The sequence below is a fragment of the Siniperca chuatsi genome, linkage group LG18 (genome assembly GCF_020085105.1).
Source record: "Siniperca chuatsi isolate FFG_IHB_CAS linkage group LG18, ASM2008510v1, whole genome shotgun sequence".
In the NCBI taxonomy this organism is placed as follows: domain Eukaryota; kingdom Metazoa; phylum Chordata; class Actinopteri; order Centrarchiformes; family Sinipercidae; genus Siniperca; species Siniperca chuatsi.
Genome location: NC_058059.1, coordinates 9,782,825 through 9,803,483, shown reverse-complemented (window position 1 = coordinate 9,803,483; position 20,659 = coordinate 9,782,825). Strand labels below are relative to the sequence as shown.

The 20,659-nt window shown below is 39.1% G+C and overlaps 1 protein-coding gene across 2 annotated transcripts in view; it reads right to left on the bottom strand.

Moving 5' to 3' along the window:
* Positions 1–3,855: 3,855 nt before the first annotated feature.
* dym (dymeclin) overlaps positions 3,856–20,659 on the bottom strand; it is a 52,095-nt gene continuing 35,291 nt past the window's right edge. For both annotated transcript variants that reach the window (XM_044173433.1, XM_044173434.1), the window contains 3 exons: positions 17,072–17,254; positions 14,734–14,847; positions 3,856–5,350 (listed from right to left, as the gene is read on the bottom strand). In XM_044173433.1, the coding sequence (XP_044029368.1) occupies positions 5,201–5,350; positions 14,734–14,847; positions 17,072–17,254 (447 nt within the window). In that variant the 3' untranslated portion in view covers positions 3,856–5,200. The remainder of the gene's footprint in view (positions 5,351–14,733; positions 14,848–17,071; positions 17,255–20,659) is intronic.

The following is a 20,659-nucleotide window of genomic DNA, read 5'->3' as shown; positions in this document are numbered from 1 at the left end:
TTCTTTTATTCAAGGATTTTTTATTAAAACATCTTTTCATGTCTATAAGCTATTGTTTGATGAAAGTTTCACAGTCTTGACCCAGTGGACACTGTATAGAACAGGTCATTTTATATTCACATTCCTTTAGTTTGGTTTTGTTCAGGGATTCAATTTGTGGCATTTTATTTCAAGTAGCTGTAGGCCTCAGTGACCCAGTTGTCTTTATAGGCCATTAGTGTGAAACAATTTTGATGATCTGCATACGTATAATTGGTCTAAGAGTGCCAAGGCCAAATGGTGATAGCAATGTCAGACAGTCTCTTCATCCATCCACTTATATTTCTTAGATTTCTTTTAAATGTGGTTGGTGGCCTCTTAAACATTCCTCTGGCTTCACCATCATGCCAAAGTATCTTTCTTGTACACAAGAAACATCAAAAACATACTTGGCAGATTGCCATGAAATGTAATGAGCGCATTTCATGCTCCCCAGAGGATGAACCCTTTCCATTTTTATACTCTTATACAAACGTTCCTTTCTCAGCACTCAGCAAAAAATGTCAACTTTGCAAAGAAGACATAATATAAAGACATAAAAAATGCTAGTGTGTTGTTTGTTCAGTTTTGGGGAATGCTTGTGGGCCTTTTGTATTTTTATCATGAACTTTGAGCTAAATGCTAATGTCAGCATGCTAACATGCTCACAATGACAAAGATAACATGCTCATTTGTAGCAGGTAGAATGGTTTCCATATTTGCCATATTAGGTTAGCGTGTTAGCATGCTAACTTTAGCTCTAAACACAAAGTACAACTTAGGCTGATGGGAAAGTCATTAGTTTTGCAGGTATTGGACTTAATTTGTAATTTTGACCTGATGGTGGCATTAGATGAAAAGACAGGGATTCACCAAAGTTATTACAGTTCATCCTTATGGCGACATGAATGTCTGCACCAAATTTCATGGCAATCAATCCAATACTTGTTTGGATATTTCACTCAAAACAATGTCAACCTAATGATGGCGTTAAAGGAAAAGTCACGGAATCACCAAAAGCTTTAGTATACATCTTCTGGGAACCATGAATGTCTGTAAAACATTTTGTGCCAATCCATCGAGTAGATGTTGAGATATTTCACAAGATAAGTGAAAACCTTGACCTGCTGGTGCTGCTGTTTGTAAAGCCAGGGGATCACCAAAGTCAGCTGGATTCATCTTCTATGCACCATGAATGTCTGTACAAAATTTAATGGCAATTAATCCAATAGTTGTTGAGATATTTCAGTCTGGAGCAAAGTGGAGGACCGGCTGACCAACAGACCGACATTGCCATCCCTAAAGACCCCAATTTCCTCTTAGCTCAGCTTCTTTATTTCTTGTCTTAAACAGCTTCCATCTTGTGATATGTTAAGCAGCTCCATGTAAAAGGTCAACGAGCGGTGACCTAGAAAGAAGTAATTAGATAACTCAAAAATAGAAAATAGTTCCAGCATGAAATATAAACATGAGATAAGCCACAGTAGAGGTATGTGACTTTTAAAGTATGTAAGTACACTTTCTGTAGCTGGTATCTTGCAGACATCAGGAGCATTTTATAGTCTGTCTGTCTCTTCTTTATATCTCTTTGTGAATTTTGCTTTTGTTTTTCCTTCAATGGTCCAACCCATTTAAAATGTTGTCATGACTGTTTTCATTCCACTGAAGATTAGTAGGAAGGAGTGTCAGTAGGTGAGTGTTACCTGTTTATTTCTACACATATATTTATATCTAACTCAGCGCTGTTCTCATGCTGTGAGTGAGCTTCCCCCTTGCTGTGACCTAATCCAAAAACTGTTGAGCCTAACGACCTTCCATCATTACCGTGGTGATCTGTCATATTAATGAGTTCCATGTCACTAGGGGCAACCAGTGTTTAGTACAGAGCCACTTCAGCAAACTGGTCTCCATTGCCCTACTTTTTACATAACTCAATAGACGTTGTTCTGGGTATGACCTCTGCATCTCGAGCCACGCTGCACCAGTAGACTGAAACACAATCACACAAAGACCTCTTGAGGAAAATGTACCAGCCTCCAAGAGAAATAAACTACCCATCCCAGAATCCCCTGCACCATCCATCTTCCTGCTGTCACCTGAAATGGGAGCCCATGGTAAGGTGACCCCCACACGATGAATGAACAAGGAGGGCCATGTCACTTTGTGAAAACCTCTCCTCAACCATCTGGCACTGCGATAATAGAGCTGGAAGCAGGTGAGAGTCAGTGCAGAGAGAGAAAGAAAGCGTCAATCTGGATGGTTTGTCCTCAAGCTGTAACCTATCAACGACCCCATGTTGAAAATGGGCCATTCTTTACATGAAATTGCATCCATTATACTGTCCTTGAGAATGAGAGAATTTCAGGCATGAAAATCAATACAATAGAGATGAAAGGCATGAAATTCTCTTGGGAAGTGGGAGCTCCAGAGACAGTGGGTGTCATTGTGCCATAAACTTTCCCCCCCCCGAAGTGGTTTCATAACTCTGTTTCTTCTGCCTCTGCAGCTATGACCACAACAGGCAACAATGAGACATGAGAGACACATACAGTGCTAAAGTTTAACAATCTGTGATGCAGATATGAACAGCATGTGGCAGTTGGGTTTTTAGCACTGTAGTTGAAATGAGCCAAGGAAGCACTGATGAAGACCAAAAAGAAAAAAATACAGCTATATGTACAAACTCAAACAGAATTGTCTCAGGCTGCAAAAATCAATTATCATTATTATTATGTCATTATCTTTCAGATAACCTAAAAAAGCTACAGTAGTTCCCAACCAGGAGGGTTGCAAGATAATTTTGGAGGGTTGTGAGATGATTTATAAGGTAGGACAGATGAAAATAAAATATTTCTGCTACACATGATGACTTTCCTCAAATTGTTCCTTTTTAAATTGTAAAATATCAGGCAGTTTTACCTCTTTAGGACTCTAAAACCTTTTCAAAAGAAACAATCAGTGATGGGAACGTCATCAAAAAAAAGATACTGCATTGCTTTAAAGGAATTGTTCGTCATGTTGGGAAAAACACTTCTCTGCTTTTTTGCAGAGTTAGATGATAAGATCTTTAACACTTAACTGTAGCTTATCTCATGTCTCTATGCTAAATACGAACAGCTGGTTATCTTAGCTTAGCATAAAGACTGGAAACAGGGGGAAACAGTTAGCCTGGCTCTTTCCAAAGGTGTATAAATCTGCCTACCGGCACCTCTAAAGCTAAGTGAATGTCACATTTATTGTTTCTTTAATCTGTTCAAAAACCAAAATGTAAAAACAAGATGTGGTTTCTATTTCTTGGCCAGACGCAGCGACTTCCTGTAGTCTCCACTGGTTGCCTGGCAACCTCACGGTACACTCAACTCACTGTAAAACCACATCTTGCCATTTCTATACTTAGTTTTTTCAACAGATTAAACAAATGAGATACAACATGTTAATTACTGAGCTTTCATGGTGCTAAGCTAAGCTGAGTGTCTCCTGGCTGTGGCTTCATATTTAGGAGTCAGATATAAGAGTGGTATTGATCTTCTCATCTAACTCTCGGCAAGAAAGCGAATAAGCGTATTTCCTAAAATGTCTATTTTACTTTATAGGGTTGTGTACTATATGGGCTCAAATTACTGGGCAGTATGAGAGAGAGGGTGTGTTTGCCTTAGTTCAACAACAACAACAACAACAGGGAATGGAGGTAGACATTGGTGAACCGGCAGAGGAAACAGTATTTAAAATCAAACAAGGGGCTAAAAATGAGAAATCGAATATATTCCCCTTTATGTCCAAGTTCTTCCCTTAATGGTACAGTATTTCATTTTGCTTAATAACCATGTGACACTCTGGTTGCTTTGATTTCATATTTTTATTTAAACTCCTATTTTCAATGTAATATTCGCCACAAAATGACAGCTGTTGTCATATTATATGTATATATAATAATAACATAAAGCCAGTTTCCCACCTGGGAAGAATCAAAGTATAGTACCACCGTTTTTCTTTCATTAGTAGTAGTCATTTCAGTACTACTACCGTTTACATTTTGGGGGGCTGAATATATAAAAAAACAATATACATGAAAATAAATAATTTAATACAAAGTCTCTAGTTAAACATGCAAATAAAGTGACAAATCAAAGAGACAAATGTAATTATGCACAACAGGACAGGAGGTTTAATGACTTGTCCTAGTTTAAGTACTTGCCTTGGGTTAACATCATGAAAAAAATGGAAACGACAAAGACAGGGTAAAGTCAAATAAATGGGCTGGAAGCAACAATGAAATCACAGCGATGTGGACTGCTAACATTATCCAGGGACTGAAATTAAGCATTAATTAAACTGTAATTCAAGGTGGGTTATTGGAGGTGGCCACCAAGCAACACTGGTGGAGTCAAATCTGAAAACCCTGCATGTTACAATAAAACTTTCTGTTGGTTCTCTTTTTCTGACCCCCCCCTTTTTTTTAAAGTTTATTTCACAATCACAAATCTTTTATACAAACCCATTGTATTCAGAGAACAATATTGGTCAAAATAAAACGCTACCAGATAATCATACTTAAAACTCAATATCATATAAGTTATTCATGAAATTAATATTGTGTCTTCCAAGACATGTCTTGAAGATTAAGTTGGTACTATTTCTTAGCATTCAGTGCAGCGTTAAATGAATGTTTACCAGAGCAGTATAACACTTAGGTGCATGTGTTTTAGTTGACCTTTTCTTTATAAGCAAGAAAATAACGTAGGATTATCCATCGCTAGTGTCCTGAGCTCCTCACAATAACAAAATGCTTTACAGAAGAGATGTAACTCGGCATGTGCTATGGAACCAGGTGATGCTGCTCAAATGTTAAATAGGTATTCCCTACAGGACTGACTGTACATGAGTGGGCGCTACTGTGTGTACTGTCAACCAGTACAGCAGTACAGATGAAGCTTCACAGTGTAGAAGCAGAGCAGTTATTATGATATGAGGAAAAAAAGAAACACCATTCTGTACAAGGTCGAGGCACTTTCAAAGCAGCGTGCACATACTATAAAGGGCAATGCGCACACACCCACCCAAAAACACACCCACCCAAAAACACACACACACACACACACACACACACACACACACACACACACACACACACACACACACACAACGGTGATGAAGACACCCGCAGTCTGCTGCAGCAGGTGTTTCAGCCAGAGTCCATACTGAACAGCTCGATGCCATGTGGGCTCCAGTGAAGGCCGACTCCAGAGTTGAAGACCAGGGACCAGACGTAGGGGATGAAGAAATCCTCTGGCTGGTCTTCCTCCACATACTTAAACTTGAGCTCCGGAAACTTCTGTTCACACAAAAAGAGAAAAAGAGAAAAAGAAGACTGTTAGGATACACAAGGGATGAAACAGAAAAATGTATTATTTACACCTGTGCTTTTCCTACTGTGATGTGTGTATTGTAAACCACAATTCACTGATTCCCATTTGAAATAATAATAATAATTTTAAAAAAATCCCAGCTTAGCAAGATGATCTGCGTTGCTGCTTACAACTAACAAAATGGAACCATGTCCAAGTTTGAGCAATGCAGATAGCCAATCACAACCCACCCTGAAATAAAGTGGGGCGTTGTTTTTGAAATTAGAGCAAAAGTCTTGACGGGTGAATATTTTTTACTTGCGGCCCAATTTAGCAACAAATTTCTATATAAAGGGTAAATGGGCAGAAAGTGGCACCGTGTTGCTTCAGGTATTGGTAAGACGATGAAATACAATACAGGAAGGCCAGTTTAAAGAATTATATTACATCCATGAGTGTGAGAGATTATCTGACCGAACACTTCACAGCAACTACATTGTTATTCTTTGATAAAAAGTCAAAAAGGTACAAGCTTGTGTACATAAACACTTTGAGGTAGAAGTAATCACTCTTCATCAGGTACAGTAGCTCGCTGGCAGATGTAATTCCATCTGTCTGTGAGGTAAAATTGCTTACAGCTGCCTGCGGGACAGGTATCACTCTGTGGTCCAACCACTGACCTGTTAAAGGGCTGGCTAATGTGCTAACTTCACCTCCTGACCCCAGCAGGCAACTGGATATTGACAGCTACTGTTTGGCGAATAAAGCAGCCTGACTGACTACACAAGGGGGTTGATTTGCCTGACCTCAATACACAACAGGTAAATACATAAAGAACAAATGGCAATGTAATGTAACTGAAACTGAAACATAGGGGTGTAATTTTACAGAGCAGTCTGTCAGCCATTGTGACCTTATTGTTTAGACACGTGGAGAAGTGCTGAGTAACCTGATTACTTAGTAATAGCCACCAGACTCTTCAAGCTTCAGCTTGATATGGCTGACAAAACGGACAAAACACTCACTGAGCTGGACCGGGAGAGGTTATCAAGTTTATACTGTACACCTCAGTGTTGATTATATCTGAGGGGAAAAGAGAGACAACAAACATATGTGGCTGTGGCCTGTACATACTTATTATGTTGTATATATGAATTTTAGAGCTGAAACTATTAAGCAATTAGTTGATTGTCAGAAAATAAATCAGCAACTAATTTGATTATCAATGAATCGTTAAAATTTTTAAACAAAAATTCACAAGTTCCAGCTTCTCAAATTGGGAAGATTTATGTGTTTTCACATAATAATCAACAGATGAATCAATGAAGAAAATAATTGTTAGCTGCAGCCCCAATGAGTTTTATGAGATATGGTGTTTTATTCTATTTTTAGGGTGTCTTCTTTTGAATATCTGGCCAAGGACAATTGATGAAAATGAGCCTCATTTATAGTTCTTTTTTTCTGTTGATCAATGAGCATTATCCCTGTTAAATAACCAAAAATAAATAAAACAAAACAGAAACTAGGCCAAAATATGAACGAAATGTGTGTAAAAAATTTACAAGTAGCCCTGTTCCATATACACAGACATTAACAGCAACAACTGAATACGTTTTTATTAGCATTTATTTCAGCACATTTAGGCCAACTTGACATTTTAGCAAACATAAGCCCAAAATTTGTCTTTGATCTACTGATTCAGTAAAGTGCGTTTGACACCAGGGTTGCAACTAATGATTATTTTCATTATTGATGGATCTTCGGATTAATTGATAACTTGTTTTGTCTATAAAATGTCAGAATATAGTGAAAAATGCCCATTATAATTTCTGACTGTCAAAAGTTACTTCTTCAAATGTCGTGTTTTGTTTGACATACAGTCCAAAAAGATGTTCAGTTTACAATGATATAAAACAGAGAATCCTCACGTTTGAGAAGCCACAATCAGATATTGGTTGACATTTTCGCTTGAAAAGTGACCAAAATGATTAATCGACAATCTCTCTCTCTCTCTTTTTTTTTAAACAGATATTGAGCTCCTCTCTGAAGTGTCTGCATAAGAAATACTGGATGTTCACATCTTTTTCCAAAGCAACTAGAAGCAAACACAAACCCACCTAACAGCAGGTAGGGAACAAAAGAAGAGCATCAATAATACAGGGATACCTCATTATATCCCCCTGTCTACACATGCATGTATATGCACACACGCAGCCAGTAATCAGTCTGCGGTGAAAGACAGATGCTGAGGGCCTTTATGCGATGGTCCCAGTCTAGTCTATTGAGCCCCGGCTGGCTCTATTCACTGCCACACTATCGGTATCATAATGACACAGACAGAGGGGCTACGGGGTCACAGGCCATATGCCAGGCTACTGAGGCTAGACCACACACACCACCGCCATTGTGATGGCTAGACACAATGCAGGAGCTGTATTATCTGGCTGGTATTTGTGTGTAGGTGACTGTCTCGTTGACAAGCTGACCAACTCATCAAATGTTCATATGACACTGATAGTGACAGTTACTCAACCCAGGCTCACTTTTACTTGCTAGCATAGAGGATGTAGTTTAATAAAGTTTTTAATTTTAAGATGGAAATGAGTGTTTTTTTATTAGCAGTTTTGTTGACTCATAAGAACAAACAAACCAAAACAGGAGGAGGTTGAGCCAGTTGCTATAATCATTTTAATAAATGAAATATAACCAGTTATACTAATTATGTCATTAAGATAATTAAAGCATTAATCATCAAATACTGCTATGTCAACACACTTTCAAACATGTGTGGTATTAACATTGTTTCTATCTCAAAGCATTAAGGAATAAAACATTTCCCTCAAATAATAAATATTTTCATAAGAAAATGTCTATAGACAGACATGAGCCACTGTGGCAATACAATGTTGCACATTACAGGTTAGGCAGGACACTAAAAGAACAATATTTCAGTTTAAATGCTCTATCAGACTATGACTGAATTGCAGCTGAATATGAGGAGCACTTGAATTCAGCATTCACAGTTTATAGGGCCAAGTGAAACAAATCAGAGCTCGACTATAAGCACACACTGCACAGCCACTACTGCATATATTTTAATGCTTTGTGCCTTTATAAATACAGGTATGAGTGGCCTAGCATCAACAATAAAGACAGAGCATTTCTTTCAACATTTATTTTTAAAATCAAGTGTGTTCCTTCTATAGATTATTGTGTCATGGAAAGTTGTAGTACTGTTGGGAGAAAGAAACATCAAGAATCACATTATTTCCACAAGGTGCTGGTCTGCTACCCATACTGACACCATGAAACACTAATATTAAACATAACTATGTTCTAAAAATATGGACATTTCATACAAACATTTACTTCTCAATAGTATTTTGGTAAAGCTTAATAAAACTGCCAACAAAATAACAAAATGCTCCTGAAACTGGACCACTGCTGCAAATTAAGGAAAAGTTCTGCAGTTTGGGAAATGCGCTAATTCCTTTTTTTATGCCCAGAGTTAGAGATTGATACCACTCTCTTGTCTGTACGTTAAATATGAAACTACAGCTAGCAGCCTGTTAGCTTAGCTTAGCATAAAGACTGGAGACAGGGGGAAACAGCTAGCCTGGCTCTGTCCAAAGATAACAAAATTTACCTACCAGGACCTCTAAAGCTCACTGATAAACACATTATATCTCCCAGCTAATAAAAAGTCTTGCACATAAAACCCTAAGCCTAGCTGTTTCCCTGTGATTCCAGTCTTTATGCTAAGCTAAGCTAATGGTCTCCGGCCCCAGCCTCATATTTAGCGTACAGATTTGAGTGATCTTCTCATCTAACTCTAAGCAAGAAAGCAAATAAGTGTGTTTCCCAAAATGTAAAACTATTCCTTTAATGATAAAAGAGCTGTTAGTGTGGTGTCACATCAGTAAAGCAGGCAGTACATAACCTCACAAGCTGTCAAGAGACTGAAAAGTAAATGAAAATGATGCACCTAGTGCCACTAAAACAAACATCTTATATCTAAATGAGAGTTCAATGAGACAAGTGCCTACTGGAGAAGAAACTGAACCTAACGGCAGTCCCCCGTGCACATCCGACCCATTTCACTAGATTCCTGAGCACAAAATGAGAAAAAAGAAAAATGATCCTTGAATAACAATGGCCAACATTTTTCCTCCTACTTCTGTATTACAGAACCACCAAGGGATTTGGTGCTGTGGCAAGTTTTTCATATGACTACATGCCTCACAGCAAAAATGTTCTTTCAACGCTCCAGTGCTTTCTGAGAAAAATCAGAGCATCTCTGGACTGCTGCATCCCTTCCCTAATATTATCTCTGTCCCTTATTCTGTCTATACTGTGGCTTCCTCCCTGTACATATCTCCTCTGGCTCTATGTTGTCTTCTCTCCCTCCTCCCCTCCTCTGTTTTGTTCTCAGTCTGGCAGCTGTCTGGGCCCACTTGGCCCAGGCTCATATCAGTTAGTTATGGGTCCTGGCGGGTCAGGCCCTCACCCCTGAACACAGACTGACTGGCTGGCCTCATATCTTCACTCAGGACTATGTGTTCCCTTCCCTCCTCTGAACACAGCTTTCAGAGTTCGGCCAGACAGCGAAGAATGCGGCTAGGGAGCAAATATGAACTTAATACACACACAAACACACACAGATGCAGGTACCTACAAAAGAATTGAAAGGTTATATTTCAAAATGAATTGATAAAATTAATGATTATTATGTCCAAATTCTGTAATTTAAAATATTGTATCATTGTAAACAAAGTGTTTGCAATAGTCGCTGTTTCACACAGTGGTGATACAGAAAATCCACCCCAATATTTTCAGATAGTTTCGTTAAATTCCACTGTTCTCCTTTTCCTGTCCACACTCGCTTATATTGAAGTGGTCACTGCAATATATACACTGCCAATTCAACGTAATGGTGCGGATAAATATCAAGCAGAAATGTCTAACATCAGCAGGTTCCAGCTTCTCAAATGTTTGTTAAACCCAGGACCGAAGATCAGTTGTGAAGACAGGTTGTATTCACAACCCATTGACACCATCTCAAACACAGATTTTTCTGAAGTTACTCCACTGGTCTTAAAGAGGCTTTAGGGTGAGAAAATGCATATACCCTGTGTTTTCAATGTGTGGGAAAGTAGTGCTGACCAGCCATCAGACCTATAAAGGCCCAGGTACTGAGTAACAGCTGGTAAGCCCCCCCACCCCCTCCGTTCCGTCCTGAGGAGCCAGAGAGTCTGTAGGCTATCACTGCTCAATAAGGCAGATTTCAGCTGGTCAGGCTAAACAACACATTCCACAGGCACTGCGCATGAGAACGACACAGCCTAACACACCCTGAAACAACACACACATACACAAAGAATGAGAGAGAGACGGTTGAGTGAGGAGGCACTGAGGGTCGTCCCTGGGGTATTTACCACCTTCTTTTAACCCTTTCTTTCAGTTGGGACCTAATTTGCATGTCAACGTCTTTGTGTAAATGCTTTTAAGCCCTTTAAGTAAACAGGCTTTATGTAGTCTTGTGTCTACAATGTTCCCCTCACCTAAAACAACATGGTTCTGTTTTGTCAGTAAAATCTAAACTAAATGATTTACTTTACAACTGCCAGCTCCTTCCAACAAACGGATTTCAGGCAGCAAATTTAAGCTGTGTCCACACTAAAGTGGATAAATATGAAAATGCTGTTTACATGTGAAAATGACTTGTGTCCACACTGAAATGCCGAAATAATAGGAAAATAGGTAAATGTCTTCTTCTTTATCTTTATATCGACACATAACAAAACTGCCCATTACAGCCATCATCTGTTGGAGAGTGGGACAGACACAGCCTGGTTACTCACCTTAGCCTTTTTGCATATTTTTTATTCTTTTTGTCAGACAACTGAAGGTTAAGTAATTTGATCTAGGACCTATGAATGTTACTCGTTTTTAAAAAGGCCAAGAGAAATTTGTAAACGTTAATCTTTTTCTCTCCATATCAAGCCTCTGTCCAAACTAAATTGGTGTTTTTCCTCATCCAATTTTACTTTCCCAAAACTGTCTCTTGAGTGTATAAATCTTGGTGATTCACTGTGTACAGGGGAAACAGAGCTTTTGCAAAACAATGATGTAAGCTGCCCAGTGAGGGCCAGGGGCTAACTTTACAGGCAGTAAAGGACTTTCTGTCACCTCTAACTTTTTTTTGTGATTGATTATTTTAAATGTCAATATAACCAAACACACAGTGCAGCTGCTGTCATTAACCTGTGTGACTTTATCATGGCAGCGCAGCAGCTTGGGACTGATTGCATGTTAACAGGTAGTAGTTATGAGCAGTGGTTATATCACTATTTCATACTCGTTCCATAGTCTGACAAACAGAAAATTATGTAAATGAGAACAACTATATTGTGAATTCGGCTGTAATAAAACACAGTATATGCGACCACAGAGAGCAGGAGGAGACTGAACGGAGGTGTACCGGAGGCAGAGTAACCAGCTGTCCAGTCATAGTCAACTTTGTGGCAGCAAGGTTAACACAACTTTCTGTCATCTCTAACTTTCTTTGTGATCACTCATTTTAAGCGTCGCTATAGCCAATGATACAGCACAGCTGCTGTCATTAACTTTATATAACTTTGTATTTATGTGATTTTATTAGACAACTTCACAACCATAAAATAAGGATTTTTGTTGTTTCTCAACTGAAAACAGGACATGAGGAGAGGAGATTTAGCCATTTTTGTTTCACTGTGGGCAGAAGTCTAAAACGACCTGGACAGGCTAACGTGGATGCAAATTGTTTTCACATGAAAACAGAGTTTTAAAATTTAGACAGCTTAATATAGACAAAGTCTTGGTCAAGCAAAGGAGCACCTTCAGCGGAAGACTCATCCCACCAAAAAGCACCACAGAGCGCCACAGGAAGTCATTCCTGCCTGTGGCCATCAAACTATTTAACTCCTCCCTCTAAGGGTTAGTCTGTATGACCCTAGGTTACTAAACTGGACATTGAGCATTACATCTCCGCCATAATTAATAATAATTGTGCAATATTCTGAGTACTACTTATTCTCCGTGCAATATTAGTTTTCCCTTGTTAGTTTTTTCTTATTTATTGCTACTGATACTATATACCTCAATTACTCTTCGACAGTACATGCACTTCCGCTTATTAATATTATTTATTACATAATTAGTGACATTGTATTTTATACTGTACTTCACCATGAACCAGTAAACCCACTTGGTACTCGACACTTAGTTTATCTTATACTTATACTGACATGATACTTAATTTATTTCTGACCTGTTTATAGTGTTTATAGTGTATTATATCGTTTTCTAGTACTTTCTCCTGTGTGCACTGACGTAAAGACGAGCTGCTGTAACAAAGAGTTTCCCTACGGGGATCAATAAAGTATTTCTGATTCAGATTCTGAGTCTTAGTTATGTTGCATACTTGGCTGAAAATGCAAGCAAAACTTGTTGCTGGGTAATTTTATCAACATGTTGACAGAATTTTATTGCGTATGAAATATTGTTTGGACCGAATGTTTTTATTTGATCACGTTCAGTTATGTTATATACTTGTTTCTAAGTATATTTATGTATGTATCTAAGTGTCTGTGCCATCTACACTACAACGCAAACACTAGTGTTTTCAGACGTCTCTGGAGAGTGTCCTCAAAAAGCTCTGGTTTTGGTTGTGAAAGGCATTAAACCAAAATAGAGAGAAGAAGAAGTTTTTATTTTATTTTAGCCAGCTTAGGGTTGACATGGCTACAACTTCAGGAATTAAAATTTCAACACAGCACTTGTAAGATTAATCATTTGTTATCTTATACAGCATTCGTTGACATGCACTGTGCTACTATTAAACGTGAAAATTACCACAGGATAGAATAACTTCACTAATGAATGAAAAACCAAACTGAATAACATGCTCAAACTCGATTTGGATTTGTTTTTTTAGAGAGGAACAAACATCCTTACATCTCTTTCTTGTCAGCCCTCTCCATGCACACATAACTGATTGAGACACCAATACTCCTTCTAAGAGCTTTTACTGAGTAATTACAAACTTATCGATGATTCCACACAACATTAATCCAACCTATGGATTTTCGCATTGGGAGCTATATAGCAGAATGAGCTCATAAGATGAAGGGAAGCAAGAGGTAGAGAGACTGCTGTTTGTTTGAGCGATGGTAGCATCAAGCGGTGTGGACTTCTCCCCGAGGAGACATTGTTCAGATATTCTCTTCGCTGAAAGCACTCAGATGGTGGAGAGTCAATGTGGAGACTCAGCCACAAGTTTGCATAGAAACAAAGACATGGCTACACACTCATTTATGCGTCTAAACACAGTGACGCTGACACACAAATGGTACTCTGCAAACACACACGCACAGACCACATATGCACATATTCCAACTACAGTTGACTGCTTGAGTGTGTGCTACAGGTTCAGCACCTTCGTTGAAGGACACGGCAGGGTTATGCACATTTCTCCATGTGTAACTCTATGGCTCTGTGGTTGATGGCTACATTAACGCTCCTAGGTGCCGAATGAGATAGAGAGAGAACACGGACTCATGGCCACGCACCATCCCTCTTCCACATCGGCTAGCGAGACAAATGCCTTGCAGCCAGCCGCCAAGTATAGAACATGAAACACATGATGAAACATGCAATTAAGAGCTTCAGTGCTGGTGAGGAGCAGAGTGGGGAGACCGCTTTTTACATATTTCCTCACTGATTAATGGCCCTGGGAAGGACGGGGGTTAGCGAACTCGCCAGGAGTGTTGGGGGTGTTGGGTAACAAGGCGCAGTGGCAGATTTATGTCCCAGCCACCCCCTCCCCCTGATCTTATGTGCCCATGACAAAGTGCCCCCTAGTCCCCCATCCCATATCCTTGAAATGTCATTACATGTTCGCATGTAGCAGACCAGCAGACATGGAATGAAGATGGGCATTAATGCTAATGAGAATTGGGCTTTAGCTTTTTGTCTCATGACCCATTGACTCTTTCCATCTTTACCTCGCCCCCCGGTCCACATCCCTATGCCATAGCTCTCCCTCTCTCACCTGTCCAGACAAACTAATTCTCTTTTCTTCACCAGGCCAGCACAAATCCACCATACCTCACAGCCTTTGACAACACAGTGAACCCTCTACACGAGCAGCTTGATGTCCAATGTGTACCACTTCTTTTCTCTTCAGCCTGCCTCATATTTCATTATTCCTCGTCTCCATTCCATCTATACCCCTACTGTGTGTGCCTGTGTGTGTGTGTGTGTGTGTGTGTGTGAGAGTGTGTGTGTGTGAGAGTGTGTGTGAATGAGTGAATGAGTGAGTGATATTTACCTTCAGTCTGTCGTTGGGCAGGGCCTGGGCTCCTTTCATGATGACCTCCTGGACCCTCTCAACTGACAGGTCACTTCCAGCCTGCTCGAGACGCTGACTGAAGAAGCCGATCACCTAAAGGTCACACGAGAGGAAACAGCCAATCACAATACAGAACCCAAATTTGCCAAAAATATGCTTACTCACTTTCTTGCCAAAAGTTAGATGAGAAGATTGATACCACTCTAATTTTTGTCAGTTAAATATGAAGCTACAGCCAGGTGATGGTTAGCTTAGCTTAGCATCATGAATGGGACCCGGGGGAAACAGCTAGGCTGGCTCTGTCCAAAGTCAACTAAAACTGCCTAATAGCACATCTAAATCTCAATAATTAAACACTTTATATCTACTTTGTTTAATCTAAAACCTAAAAATTTAAACCTACCTAAAACCACAACTTGTACACTTCGTTTTTTGTACACCCAATGTTATTGACCAATATTGGGTTATCATGGATACAACAGTATTAGCGAGTATGTAAAAAAGAAATTGCAGAGCAGTAAACTGTAGTAATAAATGTTTATGTATAGCTGACTTAAATTTTAAAAAAGTGTATTGGCTGATATATTGTTATCATATTGCTACTATTCTCAAGTATCAATATCTGTATTAACCTCAAACATCCAGTATTGGGCAGGCTCTAGTCTAAATCTTTTACCATTAAATCCTGTTCCTGTTTCTAAATACACAGGATCGCATTTCGTCTTGATGTCATTGAGGTTTGATATCAACTCAGTTCTGTCATGAAGCTCTTTGACTCTTCTAATCCCACTGTCTGCAGCTGTCACATTGATATTGCAGCAGCCACACCCTATATGATGACACTGGGTGCAATATGGAGATCAACGTTGGAACAAAGTGGCATCATGCTACATATAGAGGACTTCATGTGGTAAACAAGAACATTGGTGAATGTTACAACCTTTTAATAACATTACGTGTTGTTAATGATACATGTTGTTAACAGCAAAACCATCTGAGTTGAAACTACATTTTACATTTTTTTCTACTTTTGCATCAGCAGCCAACAAGACATATCCATGGGTTGTCAAGTTTCCTAGCAACAGTAAGTTGCTCCAAAAATGCTACTATACTATGCAGGGATACAGAGCTATATATTATAATTTATATACCAATTATATAACAATACTGTTTGGGAATCTTTGCAAATAAGTGGATAAAAGTTCATGAAATGGCTATAAAACTGCATAAATTCTGCTTTCAGAGAGTGGAAACCTGCACAAATTCAAAATGTTACAAACACAGACTTGGCTAATATGCCTGTAGGCTACATACTCAGAAAATACATACAGTATTTTAGATTACAAATTCACCATAGGGTCTGAGCATGTTTCATCCGACTTAAAATAAGCACTTCACTGGAGCTCAAATTATGTAATGACTTCTGGGTTTAAGCCCAAACAAGAGATCAAGGAAACTGTGTTTCCACTGCTGTGCTAGGTTCTTCCCTGGAGAAATGTTTGATATTTGATAATTAAAGAACTCTAGGTATTACTGATTCTTTTTAATGCTCTTTTTTGTCAAACCAACAGTGAAAAATGCATCTACAGGCAATGTTCTCTCTGCTCACGTTCAGTGGCTGCTTTAGAGAATTCAAACACACCAGAGCCTCCATGAGCACTGTGTCTACATCTATCTGATACTAATCTCTTCATTAACTCTAAAGGCCTCCCATACAGGGTTAATTTAGAGGTGCAAAGCAGCCCCTCATCCAGAATCTCATGCTCACACACGGATTTGCAAGCACAGGGGAGGCTTCGGAGAATAGCCTTTGTAGATTGACTTAACTGAGGGATTCTAGATAGCATGCACCCCTCATATTTATGGATAACAGCAAAGCCCATGGCAATGTATGCAGCAACCCCCATCCCTCACACATACATACTCCTTTCCTCTTCTATGAATACAACTATGAATGACTTTCTCACGCTCTGTTCCTTCCTCTCCCATACACCAAACACTCTCAATGAATATTTGACACAGAGCCTCTCGACACTAGGGGACTGGTTAATTCATCAATAATACTTAAGCTCACAGAGCTCTCAGCATGCCGTACAGTCCAACTGTACATGCTCGGATATGTTCCAGCACTGCCTGGCCTTTTGAAACTTTCCCTGCAGACGGGGAGGACATTCAGGGAAAATCTGTATAACCTTGATCTATGGAATAATTACCACAAATCAGCCAACAGCATGAGGTAAAGCGCTCCCAGGTTGAAGCTTCTCTTAATTCACTTATGATATATGGGTGACTATCAGGGAAAAAAAAGCAGACTGACCGTGTCCAGGTTCTGCATGATGTCCTGGAAGGATGGGTGCATCCTAAACTGCTCAAAGAGCTCTCTCTTGTAGAGCAGCGCGTACACCAGGTTGGGGTTGTGGTGTAGAGAGTTGCACAAGCAAGAGTTGATGATTTCCAGCATCATGCGGATCACCTCCTCAATCACATTCAGGTCCTGGGCCTGGGGGAGAGGGAGGATGTAAAGGTTAATTGGTTTCCCACTACAGTGGTTTCACTTATAATGGTGTTTTTAAATGATTGCTTCCTGATAGGATGATCAGCAGGGGGGAACAGAGAGGTGGAAGAAATGGAAGAAAGGAAGGAGGAATGAAAGATGTTACTAAGTTGTCAGGCAAGGTCTTAGTGAGGGACAGATATGTGACCTTGTAAGCCACAGATTAGGTCATGTCAGTTTCCTCTTAGGGCTGTCGCCAGTGACAGGTGACAGTAAGGGAAGAGAGAAGCATGGGAACGATGACAAGAAAGACTGGAAACAGCTAGCCTGGCTCTGTCCAAAGGTATCAAAATCCACCTACCAAGTATCAACTGGGGACCTAAAAATTAAATGGAACTTAAGTTGCTATAACAAGAAGGGTTTGGGGTCTTTGGGATTGTGTGTAGGTGTATGTGTCTGTCCAAATATATATATATGTCCACCATTAGCTTGTCTTAGTTTTATTAAATCATGAGAGGGGTAAACCTTTCTCACTCCATTCAAGGTACAAGGTTGTATAATGAAATAAAAGTTTTTAGTCCCTTCATGCTTCATACATAGAACATAACAGATAATTAAATTCATATTAAAATAGGGTAACATAAAATAAATTAAAACAATATATACAGTTATTTATATACATAGCCTAGACGTATACACCCAGGAAATTATTCTGCAGCGCATTTCTTGAATTTGCGTCTGCTGGAATGTAAACAGCAGACAGAGAGAGTGATGATAATATGGTTTCCATCTTCAAAAAGTTCGATATTTGTGAGACAGTGTCCATCCATTCAACAACACTTCCTGTTATTTACCTCTTTAGAAATCATCTCAGCACTCAGAGAGGTTTAGTCTATACATTCCAACAGAGAGAAAGGTTTTCTGTGCAATCTTGTACTCAGGTGTAGAGGTCTTTATAGACCTGTGGAAACCCTACTAGAACCTGTGTTGTGTAAAAATACATTTAAAAAAAAGAGACCTGGTTTGAATCGACCTGAGGTCTATTAGACTCAATCTAAAATGTCAGCCAGAATAGAGGAAGAACACCTACACGGTCAGTAGCATGACACTCCACCAATTAATTAGTGTAATGAATGAATGGATTCTACATGTGAAGATCAAAAAGTTCTGTTTTGTTGACACTGTTAGCTTGTTGGTGCTACGAAACCTTTAACATTTTTACCACAAATTGTAGTTCTTGAAATAGTTAACCTACAGCCCTACATTACTACTTTAAGGAGTTCTGATAGTTCCAAGAAGATCACTCTTGTCATTAATATGGAAATCAGTGCAGCAAGGTATTCTAAAATTTAATCAGACCATCTGCTCTAGTTGGGGAACCTGCAGTTTAACCACAGAGATTCTATCATGCATTGTTCTTTAGTTACTGTGCTCACAACAATGCATCCACACAGACAGACCGACGCCACCGTGACGAGATAACGTCCCACATGGCATGTTCCATGGTGGCACAGAAAATGAATAATGCTTAAAAAGATAAAAACCAGGCAGCAATGAATTGGCGAATACAATTCCAAGAGATGATATATAATTTCCTGTGGTGTGACAACTGTGGGCAGAGCTCTGCAAAATCTATCATGTACTGATGGTATTATAGATAAGATCCCTAGATGATGCAGTCAGTTTCCAAACTAATCTAAAAATAAAAAACAAAGAATAGTACCATGCTTCATCTCAATGAAAGCAAACACTGCTAGCAAAATCGACTTGAGGCACGATGTCGTGTTTTTCATTTGCCAAAAAGCAAAAAAAAAAAAAAGTATGACTGCCTTATAATTTTGTCCAATTTATTTAGACAGACAACAGCTAAGAAGAAGCTGAGACAAAAATGCAGACTAAGAGAATGCGGGAGTCAAGAACATTCAAAGCAGCTTAGCTTAATGCGATGGTGTACTAATGAAATCAGATAAGATTCTCTAACCCATTTCAGTGCTGATCCTGGGTCTGTATGATTACCAGGAATAGCATGACCGAGTCAAACTAAAAAGTTGTATGCCTGTGAGTAAATCTGATACCGATATATAGACCAAAATCCTTTTTTTTTTTTTTTAAATAAATAAACACGACACCTGCCTGATTGATTGAAATGATTGAAAATTCTTTTAAGGCTTCTACTTCTAATACACAGCACTTAGAAGACCAGATTTATCGTGTTTTCTTTTGCCTTCCTGGCAACGTTGCGCCTTTGCCTCTCAGCTGTGCATTAGAAGTCCACTCACAAGTGGACATGATGTTTCTTACATGGCTATGACGATATAAATGAAGTAAAAGATTTAGTCTTCATGGCCTGGCTAATACCTGCCTCTATGGCGAGAGTTCAACACAGAAGGGATAGCTTTCCTGCAGTGTGTGGGCATCAACTTACACACAAAAAATGCAGACTGTGTACTATCATGATGATCATGATGTGACAGTGGCTCAGAAAGGGACTGAATACCAATCAAGGACTGGGACATTAAAAAAGTAACACTGGAACAAGAAAACAAGCAAAACATTACATAATTGCACGACTGCATCAGAGGTACAATTGTAGGTTTGGCGACATAAATAAATAAATAACTTCTTTAAAAGCTTAATTTACCAGTTCAGTCAATTGGTCCCAAAACTTTAATCGCCATCTTTGCTTTACAGGAAGCCTCACCTTAGACAGTACTCATCAGCAACTTCCTCTGGGGTTACATCCTGCCTCATTTCATGCTTAAAAGGAGAAAAGTGTATTCCCTTGGAAGTATTGCAATTCCTGTAAAATACATTAGAATAAGGTGCTGAGCAAGCCAGTTTAATCTTTAATGTATAAATTAATAAATGAGTAAAGCTTTATGATAAAAAAGCTTGTTTCCTCTGCGCTATGAGACAAATTTAAAACCTTGGAAAATTTAATAAAGAACATTCATAAAATCTGTTTAGCCACGTTACCATGGAAAAACACATAAGAACTTACATTGAAAAGAATATGGGCCTTTATGTTCTCCATAGCAAGACCTATCCTAAGGATTCATTTTCATGACAAACATCATTGTTCTGATGATGACCTGTTTTGACCAAGAATTTGCTAATACCAGCTAAGACTAGATTCAAAACATCAGCTTGGCGAGACTGTAACTGTAAGCTGATTGGAAGCTGAGATTCCACCTCCAATCTGGGCTAACCATCTGTAACAGAACTGCATGTGGTAGCATTTTATATTCCATCTTTGGTGCCCTGCTTCGGAAACAAATCCTTATCTTATAAATAACTTTGCTCGCTGTGTGGCCTTTTTTTTTTTTTTTATATGAACAATCACAAGCACATGAACACACAGAATAACCCCCTGAAAGTAGGCAGGGGGATTAGGATGGTTGTAAATAACTG